This window comes from Scyliorhinus torazame, chromosome 13 (assembly GCF_047496885.1).
Source record: "Scyliorhinus torazame isolate Kashiwa2021f chromosome 13, sScyTor2.1, whole genome shotgun sequence".
NCBI lineage: Eukaryota > Metazoa > Chordata > Chondrichthyes > Carcharhiniformes > Scyliorhinidae > Scyliorhinus > Scyliorhinus torazame.
Window position 1 is genome coordinate 86,456,917 of NC_092719.1, and position 17,606 is coordinate 86,474,522.

A 17,606-nucleotide genomic window follows, 5' to 3' on the forward strand; every position below is an offset into this window, starting at 1 on the left:
TGAGGGAGAAACGTCAAAATCTAAAGTTGCTGAACTCAACTTTGAGAACTGCTGAGCTGTTCTAGCCTTCTCTATTCTAAACCTTCCTGTGGAGGATGACCAAAACTTAATCAGATCGTTCTAACCTTGGTGTCATGTTTGACCTCGAGCTTCTGACCACATGTCTCCTCCATAGCATTGGTAGACTTCCTAGAATCCCTACAGTGCAGAAGGAGGCCCATCGAGCCTGCACCAACCCTACGAATGATCACCCCCACCCTATCCCCATGACTCCACCTAACCTTTTGACATTAAAAGGCAATTTAGAATGGTCAATCTCCCTCACCTGCACATCTTTGAACTGTGAGAAGAAAGCGGAGCACCCGGAGGAAACCCATGCAGACACGGGGAGAACGGTCCCTGATGCTGTGAGACAGCAGTGCTAACCATTATGCCACTGTGCCGCCCCTAAGACTTCAACCCTGTCTCAGCTTAACTACTGATGGAAGCTCTAGATTTGGCACTCATGACCAGCCTCCCACTTGCTGCCCTCCTTAAAATTTAAGCTCATCCAAAATTCTGCTGCCAGTGCTGAACTTGCACCAAGTCCATTCACCTCTGTGAATTCATCTGTGCTTGTACTCCTATATTGGCTCCTGGTTAAGTATCACCACAATTTTAAAATTCTCATTCTTATTTCCAAATCTTCCATGGTTTTGCTACTCCCTATCATACTTCTACAACCTTGCAAGATAACTGCAATTTTTCAATTCTGACTGCTTCACAATCCCAATTTTAATCATTCCATCATTGGTGCCTTTAGCAGCTTTGGAACTTCTTTCAAAAATCTCTACCACTCTATCATCCTTTAAGACACTTCCTAAAATCTACTATCTACTCTAATATCTCCCCCTACCATCTACTCTAATAGCTCCCTAGTTCCCTATGTGGTTTAATGTCAAATGTTATTTGATATCGCCCCTCTGAAACACCTTGGATGTTTTAATATATTAATGATGCGATATAAATGTATGTTGTTGTCATTGCTAAATGTAATGAAGATACAAATTAGTCAAGATTTAATTGAATGGTGGAACAGTGTTGAGGGGTTGAATGGCCTACTCCTGTTCCGAAGTTCCAGAATTACTGGAAATATTCAGTTACTACTTACTTGTGGGAAAGTGCTCTGTATCTCCTTTGGCGCTTCTAACTATTGATATAAGCATCTTGATCCAACATAGATTGGTATTGTCAGCGATGCCACCAGAGTAATTTTTCTTGTTTACAAATGCCTGTATTCCTTCAGTGTACTTAACTTCTGCAGCCTTCTCCAAGTCAATATTCCTGCTCAACCAACTCTTGCTGATTGTGTATATCCCCTCTCCACTCTAGCATCAATGACAAACATTTCAACTGTCTTGTCCCCGCATACAAGAATTCTCTTTCGAAACACTTCTCCCTGCTTTGATGCATCTTTCTGTACCTTTTGAAGGCCTTCTTAGAATCTGATTCTCCAAAGTTACTTTGGCAGTTCTGTTATTTGCCCTACTGCTCCCGTTTGTATTTTATTTTGAATTATGAATTAGTTTGGAGGATTTTTATCATTTTAAAAGCACTACACGAAGGCAAGTTGTCCTTGAGGACAATGTTGAAGAAAAGAGAAACTTTTATATCTGGAAAAGAAGCAGTACAGAAACAAAAAGAAAACAAATAGTAAGTGATAATGGGCTGAAGTATGCACTTCCATATTGGAAAATAGCTCCAACAGCTGTGAATGAGCATCCCAATCACTGGGATTAAAGAGAGCTTGTAAGTCAATATTTGTGGTGTAAATCACAGAAAATTAATAGAAAGTCTCTGATGCCCTCAACTGTTCCTTTTACTTTTCTTTATCCATTGAAGAGTCAACAAACTACGAAAACAACAATCAAGAAATCATTGGTCCTCATGAAAATTATGGCTTTACCATTTCAACAGGTAAGACTAAATATGGAAATCATATAAACACAATTTCTTTTGTGTTGGTTTTTGGTGTGTTGTTGCATTTGGAGCGCAATGGAGCTGAGTGGCCTTTCTGAGGCTGGTGTAAGGCTGGGGAAGTGAGATCAGGTTTGGACAGGTGCCGGGGGAGTGAAAGAGCACCAAGGGACAATGGTTAGATTCTCTCTTGTTGAAGATGGTCATTGCCCGGCACTTGTGTGGTGTGCATGTCACCTGCTATTTGTCAGTCTGAGCCTAATTGCCCAGATTTTGCAGCATTTGGACATGGAATGCTTTGTAGACATGGATAATTAGAACTTTAGAGGTGGTAAGAGTTAGGAGGGTGTGACTGCAAATCAGGATGGCATGGGGGCACAGCATGCATTAACAGAGAAGCCTAAGCCCCTGACTTTATCCAGTAGTCACAAAGTGCTTATTCCCTGTGTGAATGAGGAGAAGGAGTGCAAGTTGGATTAACAAACTGACCATGGCACCATGGTGAAGGATGTCATTCAAGTTGGTCGAACGAAAAGGAACAATTGGAATTTAACCAACTCCCACACGGACAAACACCTTTGTCCAGCATGAATCTAACGCTAGGATTCGGGGGAACCATAGATTTGAGCCAGGGAAGTGGGATGGAAATTTTTGAGATGAGAGGAGAAAGGAATTAGGACACTAAAAGATTTGTTTCTTGGGGGTCGGTTTGCAAGATTAAAGGAGCTGGGAACGAAGTATGGGTGGGAGCAGGGGGAAATATTTAGATACATGCAGGTTTGAGACTTTATCAGAAAGGAGATACAGAGCTTCCCAGTAGAGCCGGCTTCCACATTGCTGGAGGAGGTGCTGACGACAGGGGGACTGGACAAGGGGTTAGTGTCGGCGGTTTACGGGGCTGTTTTGGAAGAGGAGAAGACACCACTGGAAGGGATAAAGACAAAGCAGGAGGAAGAGTTGGGAGAGGGAATGGAGGTGCTCCGGAGGGTGAATGCCTCTAACTCGTGTTGCGAGGTTGAAGTTGATACAGCTGAAGGTGGTATACAGAGCACACCTCACAAGGGCGAGGAGGTAGAAGATGTGTGTGAACGTTGCGGGGGGGCTCCGCAAACCACGTTCACATGTTTTGGTCCTGTCCAAAGCTGGAGGATTACTGGTAGGAGGTGTTTCGGGTAATCTCTAAAGTGGTGCATGTGAAACTGGACTCGGGCTCTCGGGAGCCATATTCGGGGTGTTGGACCAGCCGGGGTTGGAAATGAATGCGGAGGCAGATATTGTAGTCTTCGCCTCGTTGATAACCCAAAGGCAGATCCTGTTGGGATGGAGATCAACCTCTCCATCCTGTGCCCTGCCGTGGCGGGGGGACCTGCTGGAATTCTTGATCCTTGAGAAGGTCAAATTTGAACTGAGGGGAAGGATGGAGGGGTTCTACAATTCATGGGCATTATTCATTATGTACTTTTGAGAATTGGATCACATCGAACATTGGGGGGTTGGGGGGAGAGGGACCGTATGTGTTAATGTGGCGACTCTGGGCTTTTCACAGTAACTTCATTGCAGTGTTAATGTAAGCCTACTTGTGACAATAAAGATTCTTAATTATTATTAAACATATGGTAAGAAGGGGTTTTAATTCATGGGGCACTTGCATCAGTACTCTGGGAAGAGTGAGATATTCTGTTGGGATGGACTTCACTGCAACCGGGCTGGGACCAGTGTCCTGACCAATTGTATAACTCGGGCTATGAACAAGGCTTTGAGCGAATTCAGGTGGGGGAGCATTTGGGTGAATGGAGATTAGAGAAAGGTCAAGGTATAGGTCATAATAGTATAGTGATGTGGGTAAAGACAGCACAGTGGGTCAGAAAGGGGCAGTGAGTTCAAAAAAAATGTACATCAGCGAATTATCAGCGTACAGGAGTTTAAAAAAATGAAATTAACTTCTTTATTCTAATGCATGAAGCATCTGCAATGAGACAGATGAACTCGTGACACAAATACAGTTGAATGATTTAGATCTCATCGCTATTACAGAGACATGGGGTGCGATTGAACGGCCACGCAGTGGCCGAAAAGCAGCACAGCATGCCCGAGAGAAGCTGGGAGACCCCGCTCATGGGATCTACCCGGCTCGCAACGCCTCGCGAGATCTAAAGTGATCTTGTGAGATGTTACAATGTAAAGCCCGCCCACTGTGAGCAGGATCACTTTTAAGCAAATCTGCATATTAAAGCAGGACAGCTAGTATCATTTTAATGCGTAGTTTCCCCAGGTCCCCGAGGTGTTGGGACCTATCCCCTTTTCCTTGGAGACCTCGGGCGAGCATCGTTCACACTGGTCTCCAGAAACGGGGACCAGGTGGAACAGCAATTATGGGGGTCGCCCAGGGGATCGGAGGCTACCAGGTGCATGCCCTTTTGGCAGGGTGGTACCCTGGCACTGGTGCCACCTGGGCACTCTGGCAGTGCCACCTGGGTGCCAGCCTGTGACTGCCAAGGTACCCATGTGGCACTGCCAGCTGGCAGGGCGCTGCCAGGGTGCTAGGTTGGCACTGCCAAGGTGCAAAGTTGACATTTTCTGTGCCATGCCGATCGGGCTGATGTGCCCTGTGCGGGTGTTGGGGAGTGCGGAGGGGCCGGTGACTCTCCCATCGTGTGTTGGTGCTGGGGGAGTGTTGGGGATCGCTTTGGGAGCTCGAGATTGGGGCGTCATTTAAAAACGATGCCCTGATCTCTCACTACACAACCCCTCAGTGCTCAAAATGGGCAATGTGCAGTCTCGGCTATGCGTTCCCTGCTGAAGCCCCCTATCTAACCGGGGTGCCATTTTATAGCTGCGAGCACTTGGAAACGCGCTCGCTATGTGACTTTGTTCCCATTTAGTTAAATCCTGCCCATGGTTACAAGGTGGGGTTGGGAAGTAAATATTCAGAGTACAAAATATTTCAGAAAGACAGACAAAATGGCAAATGAGGTAGGATAGTCCTTACCGTAAAGGATAAAAGTGAGAATGGATCTGGCCTCTGACATTCATGAAACAGAATCAGTATGGGTGCAAATTAAAAAGAACAAGGGCAGAAGTTTCTCACTTTTTGTATAAGTGTCAACTCAGACAGGAAAGGTGTAGTGTAGTCCACCGGCTGCACTGCTGGCTTTTCCCGCCATATTTTTAAACACTTTAAAAAAACATCAAGCATGTGGGACCCAAAATGTCACACTAGGATGGTGGGCTCTGAATGAGCCTGCCCTGACAACTACCACGGCTCTTGACAGTAAGGACACCCCAATATCAGTCAGATAAAAGTAGATAAAAGGAAACCCACACCATGGAATTCCCCACTTCACAGACATGGAGCCTTCCCCATGGAACCCCCCCTCCCAGCATTGCCCCCTGGCAGTGTCAGGAGGAGGTTCCCGATATGTGACAAAGGTAGTGCCAGGGGACATGATGACCCTCTCTCCCTGGGGGCTGTAATCACCTGTGTGCCCACATGGATTGTGTTCACCAGTTCCCTGCTTTTAAAAACTTTTAAACCACATTGATGTGACGTCATGCCACCGGTGGGTGTGGGGATTTTTCTACGTAGGGGGATGTTACAGCAGGGAGACACACTAATTATATTTAAATGTATTATAAGGGCTTCCCGTTATTGCATAGCGGGAATCCCATTTCATCACTGATGGATAGCAAGGCCAATTGAGCAGAGAAATCCCACCAGCAAGTATTTTTGGGTCTACCCCTCGATTTCCGCCACCAGAGACATTCCCGCCTGCTGAAAACAGGAGTGGAAAATCACCACTCACGAGTCATAAAACATTAATTGGAGTTGTTTATAAACCCCCTAACAATAGTTATACCATTGGGCAGAGCATTAAACAAGAAATTATTGGAGCCTGTAACAAAGGAAATGTAATAATTGTTGGGGCATTTAATATTCATATAGACTGGAACAATGAAATTGGCAAGAGTACTCCAGAAGATTGGTTTGTAGAATATTTTCATGACAGTTTCCTGGAGCAGTAGTGTAACTGACTAGATTTAGTGTTGTGTGATGAAGCAGGGTTAATTAATCATGTCCTAGTAAAAGATGAACTGGGAAAAAGTGACCTTAGTACCATTCAATTTCACATTAAGTTTGAAAGTGACATATTCTAATTGCAAGCAAAAATCTAAAACTTAAAGACAATTACATGGGTATGAGGGGAGAATTATCTAAGTTATTTGTATAATAAATAATAATCTTTATTGTCACAAGTAGGCTTACATTAACACTGCAATGAAGTTACTGAGAAAATCCCCCAGTCGCCACACTCCAGTGCCTGTTTGGGTACATGGAGGGAGAATTCAGAATGTCCAAATTACCTCACAGCACGTCTTTTGAGACGTGTGAGTGGAAACTGGAGCACCTGGAGGAAACCCACGCAGATATAAGGAGAACATGCAGACTCCGCGCAGACAGTGACCAAGCCGGGAATCGAACCTGGGACCCTGGCGCTGTGAAGCAACAGTGTTAACCACTGTGGTCGTGCCCCTATTTGGGTGTCTATACCCAGTCTATTTGGGTAAATAGACTAAAAGGAATGGCGGTAAATGAACAATGTAAAACATTTAAAGAAACAATTCAAACTGTTCAACAAAAATAAATTCCAATGAAAAACAAGAACTCAGATCACTCAGGCAGTTAAGGATAGTATTATATTAAAAGAAGAGTCTTACAATGTTGGAAAAAAAGTAGTAAGTCTGAGGTTTGAGAGTGTTTTAGAAACCAGCAAAAGGCTACCAAAAAGTTGATAAAAAGGGGAAAAATATAATGAGGATGAACTAGCCAGAAATATAAAAACAGATTGTGAGCTTTAGTAAGTATATAAAACGGAAGAGGAACTCTTGGTCCCTTGGAAGCAGATACAGGAGAATTTATAAGGGGGAATGAGGAAATGGTGGATGCACTGAACAGGGGCGGGATTCTCTGACCCGCGCCGGGTCGGAGAAGCGCCGGGGGGGCGGCGTGAATTCCATCCCCGCCGGCTGCCGAATTCTCCGGCGCCGGGGATTTGGCAGGGACGGGAATCGCGCCGCGCCCGTCGGGGGCCGTTGGCAGCGGCCCCCCCGGCGATTCTCTGGCCCACGATGGGCCGAGTGGCCGACCGTTTTAGGCCGGTACAGCCGTCGTTATTAAAACAGGTACTTACCGGCTGGACCTGGCTGCGCGGGCGGCCTCCGGGGTCCTAGGGGGTGGTGCGGGGGGATCTGGCCCCGGGAGGTGCCCCCACGGTGGCCTGGCCCGTGATCGTGGCCCACCGATCCGCCGCCGTACCTGTGCCCTCGAGCGTCCGTGTCGGCTGCTGTGGTCCTCTGCAATAGCTGACAGGGAGATGAACCGCACCGCGCATGCGCTGGGATGACGCCAGCACATGCTTGCTCTCCCGCACATGCGCCAACTCGCCCCGGCCGGCGCAGGCCCTTCGCGCCGGTTGCAGTGGCGCCAAGCCCCTTCCTCGCCGGCTTGGCGCCACTGCAACCTTTCCGTACTAAAAGTAAACAATAACCTAGAGGCTAAGGAAGAGTGAGGAATTTGGGGAAATTCATATCAGCAGAGATAAAGAATTCGATAAACATAAGTAATTAAAATACAATAAATTACTGCAATCTGATGCCCCACACCATAGGGTTCTAAAAATAGTAGCTGCAGAGACAGACTTTTCAGAATTCCTTTGATTCAGAAATAGTCCCAGTAGATTGGAAGATGGCAAATGTTACACTCCTTTTCACAAAAGTAGGGAGAGAGAAAATAGTGAACTGCAGGTCAGTTAGCCTAACACCAGTTGTTGGGAAAATGCTGGAATCTATCATGAGCAGTGCATTTCGAAAAGCAGAGCATGATTAGAACAAGTCAGTCTGGTTTTATTAAAGAGAAACCCTGTTTGGAAAATTTCTTAAGAGTTTTTTGAAGATTTAACTGGTAGGCTAAACAAAGGGGAACTAGTAAATGTAGAAGTCCTGAATTTTAAGAAGGCATTCGATAAGGTATCACACAAAAGGTTGCTAGGCAAAATAAAGGCACATGGAGTTGGAAGAAACGTACCGGCATGGAGAGAGGATTGGCTATTGCACAGAAAACAAGAGAGTGGGCACAAGTGGGGATTTTTCAAGTTGGCAGACGGCGAATATTAGATTCTACAAAGATCAGTGCTAGGTGTAACGATACCTTGGGCTAGAGCGCAGTCAATTCCAGCCCTATTTGACCCGGAGTCACAATTGAAATGAACAGTTAATTCTGGGAAAATACCCAAAGTCTCTGGTTTTTGGTTGCCCAATAACTACAGTCACCTGGGGCGGGGGTCGGAGAATCGCCGGGGGCTGGCATGAATCTCGCCCCCGCCGCGTCCCGAATTCTCCGCCACCAGAGAATAGGCGGGGGCGGGAATCGCGCCACGCCGATCGGCGGGCTCCACCCGCCGATTCTCCGGCCCGCGATGGGCCGAAGTCCCGCCGCTGTCAACCCTCGCCAGCCGGCGTGGATTGAACCACCTACCTTACCGGCAGGGGCAGACGGCACGGGCATGCTCCCGGGTCCTGGGGGGGCGGGGGGAGATCTGGCCCCGGGGGGGTGCCCCCACGGTGGCCTGGCCCGCGATCGGGGCCATCCGATTGGCGGGCAAGCCTGTGCCGTGGGGGCACTCTTTTTCTTCCGCCTTCGCCATGGTCTCCACTATGGCGTAGGCGGAAGAGACCCCCTCCACTGCGCATGCGCGGGGATGCCGTGAGCGGCTGCTACGCTCCCGTGCATGCGTCGCCCGGCGAAGTCCTTTCGCTGCCGGCTAGCGTGGCGCCAAAGGCCTTTCCCATCAGCCGGTGGGGCGGAAATCACTCCGGCACGGGCCTAGCCCCTCAAGGTGAGGGCTTGGCCCCTAAAGGTGCGGAGAATTCCGCACCGTTGGGGCGGCCCGACGCCGGAGTAGTTCCCGCCACTCCATTACGCCGGATTCCCCCGCCCCGCCGGGTAGGGGAGAATCCCGGCTCAGGTTTGTAAATTGAAAAGCAATTAATTTTTATTAATAACAATAACTATAATTAAATAGTCAGCAAATACAATTGTTATCTAGTTCCAGCCCCCCTTCTTTAACTCAGCCCACCCTTGGCATCCACACAAGACAGACAAACAGAGAGGAAACAGGGGTGTAAAATAATGAAGACACAAAATGGATAAGAGTCTTTGTTTCAGATGGACATCTTCCAGTACACCTTTCTTCAATCTAGGCTTTCAGTTTGAAGTTTGTGATTTGAGTTTGTAATAGTTTTCACTATAGATTCATTCAGGTCTTGAGAACTTCTCTGCAAGTTCAGAAATTGGCAGTAGGCAGCATTTCTGGGGAGAGAGAGACTGACAGAAACTCACAACTGCTCCTCTCAGCAACCAGGATCCGACTCTCACTTCCTGTATCCTCTGAAAATCATCCAACTCGCGTAAGACCCAATCGCCGCCTGTTGCCGGGCAGAATACGGCCTTTGGTCAATTCATTTTCCACCAGCCAGCCAATCAAACCGAATCCTTCCAAACTCTCAAGTGCCAAAAAGTCTGTATTTTCTCTGTTCAGAAGCTAAACCTCCACAGCACAGTTACCATTTTGCAACTTTTGAGATCTTCACTTCCTTTGCTCGACTTAAAGGTATATGTCCATGAAATATTCATGGATCAAAATGATATTCACAATGTAAAATAAATGGGAAATAAGGGAATCAATAGGACAGGCCCCCTACATAAGCTTCAGCTATTTACAATCTACATTAATGACTTAAATGAAGAGACTGGGGTAATGTATCTAAATTTGCTAATGATACCAAACTAGTTGGAAAGGAAAGCAATGAGGAATTCATAGAGGCTGCAAAGAGATATAGACAAGTTATGGAAGTTGGGAACAAGATGGCATATGGACTATAATGTAAGAAGGTTATTCACTTTTGTCTTAAGAATAAAAAAGCAGGATATTTTTTAAAAGGTTAGAAACTTGTAAATGTTGATGTTCAAAGAGAATTGCCTCTCCTATCCACCACTGGGGTCTTGCTTGGGATCATGATAACATTGGGGGCTCTGTGCTGGGATATTAAAGTATAATTCCAGGTTTGGCTTGGGATTATTGAACTGAAAGTTAGTGTGCGTCTTTCAAGTTTTGAAGTTTAAATGGGAGTGACTGTAGATGGCTCTTTCAGTTGCAAACATTTTCCGAGGTGTGGCAGAGGTTACTCTGCATAGGTTGCAAAGTGTGAATAAAACAAAACTTTTGGGATTGGCAGAAAAGCTGAAGTTAACCTTATCAGAAGGTATGAAGAAGGTAGAGATAATACAGGCACTAGCTCAGCATTTACATTTACCAGAGACACTGCCTGAATCATTAGAATTAGCTAGAATTCAATTACAAATGAAACAATTAGAAATGCAGAAAAAGATAAAGGGAAAGAAATAGAACTGAAGAAATTGGAAATAAAAGATAAGGAAAGAGAGAGGGCAGAAAAGGAAAAAGAGTGTGTTTTTCAAAAGAAATGTAAAGAAAGCTTGAGGTAGAAATGGAAAGATTAGCAAAGGGATAATGGCAATGACAGAAGCAAAGGAAAAGGAGAGAGAATTTGAACAGGCATTTTGTAGGAAAAGCAGTGCAGTCTGGATGAAGCTGTGACCACAGGTCAGGTTTAGCTCTCTGCACTTCAGTTAAAAATAGATTAACAGTCTTTAAAGCAGCGCAGACGCATCTACGAATAAGGGGGAGCTGAAACAAGCTGAGACAGTGGCTGTATGTCTTCAAAAAGAGTTTCTGCATGAGACTGACAGGAGTTAGATCTCACCTTTAAAGCTATGTCAAAAGATTGCTCTCTCTCAAAGAATGTCTCTGTAAAGCAAATATTCCTATGGTATTTAATGGTGGATTGAGAGCTGAGATATTTTTGTTCTTGTTGTTTAAGTGGGAATAAGGATAGCAATTAAGGATATTGTATTCACTGTATTGAGTAGTATTGTTTAAGGGGTAATTGGAAGATTATTTTCTGGTGAGATGTTAAAGATATTATAGTTCGGTATTGGTAATAAAGTTGTTTTAATGTACCATATTCTTATTTCTTTGTGCCATCACTCCTGGAGTGAAGATCCTTTCCTCACAGTATTACAAAATTAAAAGAAAACATTGGGTTCATGTCCAGAAACCTAGCCCCTGTTGCGGTCTGGTCTGGTCTCGTAATACATTTAGTAGTCATAGTGCTGTGAGCCAGGAAGCAGGCTAGTCACAGATGAGGTGTTGAAAAAGCGACAGTGAGAGGGAGTGACAACCAAACTCAGGAACCAGCTAGAGATTAACTGCTGAATGCAAAAGCCAGTTTGTGCACAAGATTGTTTTCTTCGCTGAACCAAAGACCATTCCCAAGCCCTGGCAACTTAGGCGTATGGTGTGGTAGTCACTGGTTAGATTTGACCAATAGATTTATGGTTGTTGTTCAGGAAATGGAGGGGTCTCAGTAGAGTTTAGGATTATGGGGGAGAGAGACGCTTTTGGGGTTGTTCTTTATAGCGTTTCATTATCTTTCTTCTACTTTAATAAATACTTTTATTATTGTTTAACGAAAGAGAGGTTTGAGTTCCCACTGTTTCCACAGACATTTCTCAGTAATATCCAAAAAAAACACACCACACGAAACCAGTGTTTCAAATTAGAATACTCTCACACATAACGTCATCAGGGATTTGTAACAATATATAAAGGGATTGAGTACAAAAGCAGATACGTTATACTGAAACTTTATAAAGTTCTGATTAGATCACAATTAGCAATTTGCTTTCAGTCCTGGTCACCATACTGCAGGAAGGATTTACAGGTCCTTGAGACGGTGCAGAGGAGATTAATCAGAATGGTTCCAGGGAAGGGAAGGGGCATTTAACTACGGTGATTTGATACAAGACTATGACGGGTTTAGATGAAATAGACAAGGAAAAACTATCCTATTAGATGACGATACAAGGACCTGGGACACAGATAGAACATAGAACATAGAACAATACAGCGCAGTACAGGCCCTTCGGCCCACGATGTTGCACCGAAACAAAAGCCATCTAACCTACACTATGCCATTATCATCCATATGTTTATCCAATAAACTTTTAAATACCCTCAATGTTGGCGAGTTCACTACTGTAGCAGGTAGGGCATTCCACGGCCTCACTACTCTTTGCGTAAAGAACCTACCTCTGACCTCTGTCCTATATCTATTACCCCTCAGTTTAAAGTTATGTCCCCTCGTGCCAGCCATATCCATCCGCGGGAGAAGGCTCTCACTGTCCACCCTATCCAACCCCCTGATCATTTTGTATGCCTCTATTAAGTCTCCTCTTAACCTTCTTCTCTCCAACGAAAACAACCTCAAGTCCATCAGCCTTTCCTCATAAGATTTTCCCTCCATACCAGGCAACATCCTGGTAAATCTCCTCTGCACCCGCTCCAAAGCCTCCACGTCCTTCCTATAATGCGGTGACCAGAACTGTACGCAATACTCCAAATGCGGCCGTACCAGAGTTCTGTACAGCTGCAACATGACCTCCCGACTCCGGAACTCAATCCCTCTACCAATAAAGGCCAACACTCCATAGGCCTTCTTCACAACCCTATCAACCTGGATGGCAACTTTCAGGGATCTATGTACATGGACACCTAGATCCCTCTGCTCATCCACACTTTCAAGAACTTTACCATTAGCCAAATATTCCGCATTCCTGTTATTCCTTCCAAAGTGAATCACCTCACACTTCTCTACATTAAACTCCATTTGCCACCTCTCAGCCCAGCTCTGCAGCTTATCTATATCCCTCTGTAACCTGCTACATCCTTCCACACTATCGACAACACCACCGACTTTAGTATCGTCTGCAAATTTACTCACCCACCCTTCTGCGCCTTCCTCTAGGTCATTGATAAAAATGACAAACAGCAACGGCCCCAGAACAGATCCTTGTGGTACTCCACTTGTGACAACTCCATTCTGAACATTTCCCATCAACCACCACCCTCTGTCTTCTTTCAGCTAGCCAATTTCTGATCCACATCTCTAAATCACCCTCAATCCCCAGCCTCCGTATTTTTTGCAATAGCCTACCGTGGGGAACCTTATCAAACGCTTTGCTGAAATCCATATACACCACATCAACTGCTCTACCCTCGTCTACCTGTTCAGTCACCTTCTCAAAGAACTCAATAAGGTTTGTGAGGCATGACCTACCCTTCACAAAGCCATGCTGACTATCTCTGATCATATTATTCCTATCTAGATGATTATAAATCTTGTCTCTTATAATTCCCTCCAAGACTTTACCCACTACAGACGTGAGGCTCACCGGTCTATAGTTGCCGGGGTTGTCTCTGCTCCCCTTTTTGAACAAAGGGACCACATTTGCTGTCCTCCAGTCCTCTGGCACCATTCCTGTGGCCAATGATGACATAGAAATCAAAGCCAAAGGTCCAGCAATCTCTTCCCTGGCCTCCCAGAGAATCCTAGGATAAATCCCATCAGGTCCCGGGGACTGATCTATTTTCAGCCTGTCCAGAATTGCCAACACCTCTTCCCTACGTACCTCAATGCCATCTATTCTATTAGCCTGGGGCTCAGCATTCTCCTCCACAACATTATCTTTTTCCTGAGTGAATACTGACGAAAAATATTCATTTAGTATCTCGCCTATCTCTTCAGACTCCACACACAATTTCCCATCCCTGTCCTTGACTGGTCCTACTCTTTCCCTAGTCATTCGCTTATTCCTGACATACCTATAGAAAGCTTTTGGGTTTTCCTTGATCCTTCCTGCCAAATACTTCTCATGTCCCCTCCTTGCTCGTCTTAGCTCTCTCTTTAGATCCTTCCTCGCTACCTTGTAACTATCCATCGCCCCAACCGAAACTTCACACTTCATCTTCACATAGGCCTCCTTCTTCCTCTTAACAAGAGATTCCACTTCCTTGGTAAACCACGGTTCCCTCGCTCGACGCCTTCCTCCCTGTCTGACCGGTACATACTTATCAAGAACACGCAGTAGCTGATCCTTGAACAAGCTCCACTTATCCAGTGTGCCCAACACTTGCAGCCTACTTCTCCACTTATCCCCCCAAGTCACGTCTAATGGCATCATAATTGCCCTTCCCCCAGCTATAACTCTTGCCCTGCGGTGTATACTTATCCCTTTCCATCATTAAACTTAAACATCACCGAATTGTGGTCACTGTCCCCAAAGTGCTCTCCTACCTCCAAATCCAACACCTGGCCTGGTTCATTACCCAAAACCAAATCCAACGTGGCCTCGCCTCTTGTTGGCCTGTCAACATATTGTTTCAGGAAACCCTCCTGCACACACTACAAAAAACGACCCATCTATTGTACTCGAACTATATCTTTTCCAGTCAATATTTGGAAAGTTAAAGTCTCCCATAATAACTACCCTGTTACTTTCGCTCACATCCAGAATCATCTTCGCCATCCTTTTCTCTACATCCCTGGAACTATTAGGAGGCCTATAAAAAACTCCCAACAGGGTGACCTCTCCTTTCCTGTTTCTAACTTCAGCCCATACTACCTCGGAAGAAGAGTCCCCATCTAGCATCCTCTCCGCCACCGTAATACTGCTCTTGACTAGCAGCGCCACACCTCCCCCTCTTTTGCCTCCTTCTCTGAGCTTACTAAAACACCTAAACCCCGGAACCTGCAACATCCATTCCTGTCCCAGCTCTATCCATGTCTCCGAAATGGCCACAACATCGAAGTCCCAGGTACCAACCCATGCTGCCAGTTCCCCTACCTTGTTTCGTATACTCCTGGCATTGAAGTAGACACACTTCAAACCACCTACCTGAACACTGGCCCCCTCCTGCGACGTCAAATCTGTGCTCCTGACCTCTATACTCCCATTCTCACTTACCCTAAAACTACAATCCAGGTTCCCATGCCCCTGCTGCATTAGTTTAAACCCCCCCAAAGAGCACTAACAAATCTCCCCCCCAGGATATTTGTGCCCCTCAGGTTCAGATGTCGACCATCCTGTCTGTAGAGGTCCCACCTTCCCCAGAAAGAGCCCCAGTTATCCAGAAATCTGAATCCCTCCCGCCTGCACCATCCCTGTAGCCACGTGTTTAAATGCTCTCTCTCCCTATTCCTCATCTCACTATCACGTGACACGGGCAACAACCCAGAGATAACAACTCTGTTTGTTCTAGTTTTGAGCTTCCATCCTAGCTCCCTGAAAGCCTGCCTGACATCCTTGTCCCCTTTCCTACCTATGTCGTTAGTGCCAATGTGGACCACGACTTGGGGCTGCTCCCCCTCCCCCCAAGGACCCGGAAAACACGATCCGAGACATCACGTACCCTTGCACCTGGGAGGCAACATACCAAACGTAAGTCTCTCACGCTCCCACAAAATCTCCTATCTGTGCCCCTGACTATAGAGTCCCCAATTACTAATGCTCTGCTCCTCTCCCCCCTTCCCTTCTGAGCAACAGGGACAGACTCCGTGCCAGAGGCCCGTACCCCATGGCTTACCCCTGGTAAGTCGTCCCCCCCACAAGTATCCAAAGCGGTATACTTGTTTCTCAGGGGAACGACCGCAGGGGATCCCTGCACTGACTGCTTTTTCCCAGTCCCTCTTACAGTTACCCACCCATCTCCAATCTTTGGTGTAACTAATTCCCTGAAGCTGCTATCTATGACCCCTTCTGCCTCCCGAATGATCCGAAGTTCTTCCAACTCCAGCTCCAGTTCCCTAACTCGGTCTTGGAGGAGCTGGAGATGGCAGCACTTCCTGCAGGTAAAATCAGCAGGGACACTAACTGCATCCCTCACCTCAAACATCCTGCAGGAGGAACATTGCACTCCCTTCCCTGGCATTCCTCTAACTTTCTACCAAGATCTGGCTAACAACTAAATTAAATTTTTATAAAAAATAATAATAATATAATAAAATATGGTACTTACCTCAGACCAATGGGTTTTATTATTAGGTTAGAGGAGGAGGGCGGGTGGGAGACACTACACGTGTAGTGTCTCGGGTTTCCTCTCCACCAGAATTTATTGGTGAGGGTCTTCCCAGACGTCCGCGGGTCGACTTCCTGTTCCCGCCTAAAAAACTAATTTTTAAAAAAAAAGAAAAATTCTCAGCTCCTGCTGAAATTGACTACCCAGCTCCACTCCCGCCGAAATCGACTGGCCTGCCCTGCAAAGACAAGTGCTTTTAAAGGTTGACTTACCTCCCAGCAGCCACTTCTGCAATGCTCCCGCTGAAACTGACTCACCAGCTGTTCTCACGCCGAAATCGACAGATTTAAAGTTTTGGGCAAGAGATGCAGGGTAACTGTAAGGAATAACTTTTTTACCCAGTTGGTGCAATGACCTGGAACTTTCTGCCACGAGAGTGGTGGAAGCAGAAGTGATAATGATTTCAACAGGGAATTGGAGGGGCACATGAAGGAAATAAACGTATAGGGTTACAGGGATAGATCGGGAGAATGGGACTCATTGGATTGCTCAATGGAGAACTGACTGAGCCAAATTCTCTTATCTGTCTCTTCGGTAGTCATGTTGCTTCACCTTACTGCATAGATACCCAAATAGTAATTCTAAGGACGATAGCCACTGTTTATCTTTTTGATAGAAATGTGGGCAGCACGGTAGCACAGTGGTTAGCACTGTTGCTTCACAGCACCAGGCTCCCGGGTTCGATTCCCGGCTTGGGTCACTGTGTGTGGAGTCTGCACGTTCTCCCTGTGTCTGCGTAGGCTTCCTCCCACAAGTCTCGAAAGACGTGCTGTTAGGTGAATTTGGACGTTCTGAGTTCTCCCTCTGTGTACCCGAACAGGTGCTGGAATGTGGCAACTCGGGTCTTTTCACAGTAACTTCATTGCAGTGTTAATGTAAGCCTACTTGTGACAATAAAGATTATTATTATTATTAAAGTTAAGTTAAATACAATTGAGGATACCTCTGAAATTTATAAAAACAGATTAATGACTGGTTTGTAATGCTTTTAGTTATTGTGTGGTACCTTTTCATTTTTGTCGAATTAGAGGCAGACATCATTAAGAAAGTCAAGAAAAATAATGTGTTGAAGGCTGTATTTCTAATTCAAAAAGTGATGTTTCTCTACAACAAGGACCATGACCAATCTTCCAGAAACCACCTTCTTGAGGTAATAATTACCAATATGCAGAAAGCATTATTTTAAAATCCATCTAATCTTTGTTGATTTTGTTCAAAGACGTTCAAAAAATTCAATGTCTATTCTTTTGTTACCTCAAACGCATGTCTATTGTTTTGTTACCTCAGCCGCATGCCATTGTTGTAGTACCTTTTATTGGGCCCATCAACTAATTAGCATAAAGTAAATGAACAGGTTTCAGATATTAGTATTTAAGTTAGTGTTATTCATTAAGAATGGGGATCTAACTGTGACCAACAAAATCTGTATTAGCTGAACTTGCTTTTGTTCACAAACTGGCAGACAGAGTTCTTGCAAAACAACAATGATTACAATTTAAAAGCAGTTAATTGTCTGTTGAGGCACTTTTGGACTTCCTGAGGATGTGGAAGATGCAATATCAGTACAGTTCTTTTTCTCCTTTCCTACATAGCTGTTAA

General features: G+C 45.5%; 1 protein-coding gene across 2 annotated transcripts in view; it reads left to right on the forward strand.

Moving 5' to 3' along the window:
• The window catches only part of LOC140388177 (cilia- and flagella-associated protein 54-like), a 948,449-nt gene that overhangs the window by 163,141 nt on the left and 767,702 nt on the right, over positions 1-17,606 (forward strand). For both annotated transcript variants that reach the window (XM_072471937.1, XM_072471938.1), the window contains exons 7-8: positions 1,882-1,956; positions 17,036-17,157. In XM_072471937.1, coding sequence (XP_072328038.1) covers positions 1,882-1,956; positions 17,036-17,157 — 197 coding nt within the window. The remainder of the gene's footprint in view (positions 1-1,881; positions 1,957-17,035; positions 17,158-17,606) is intronic.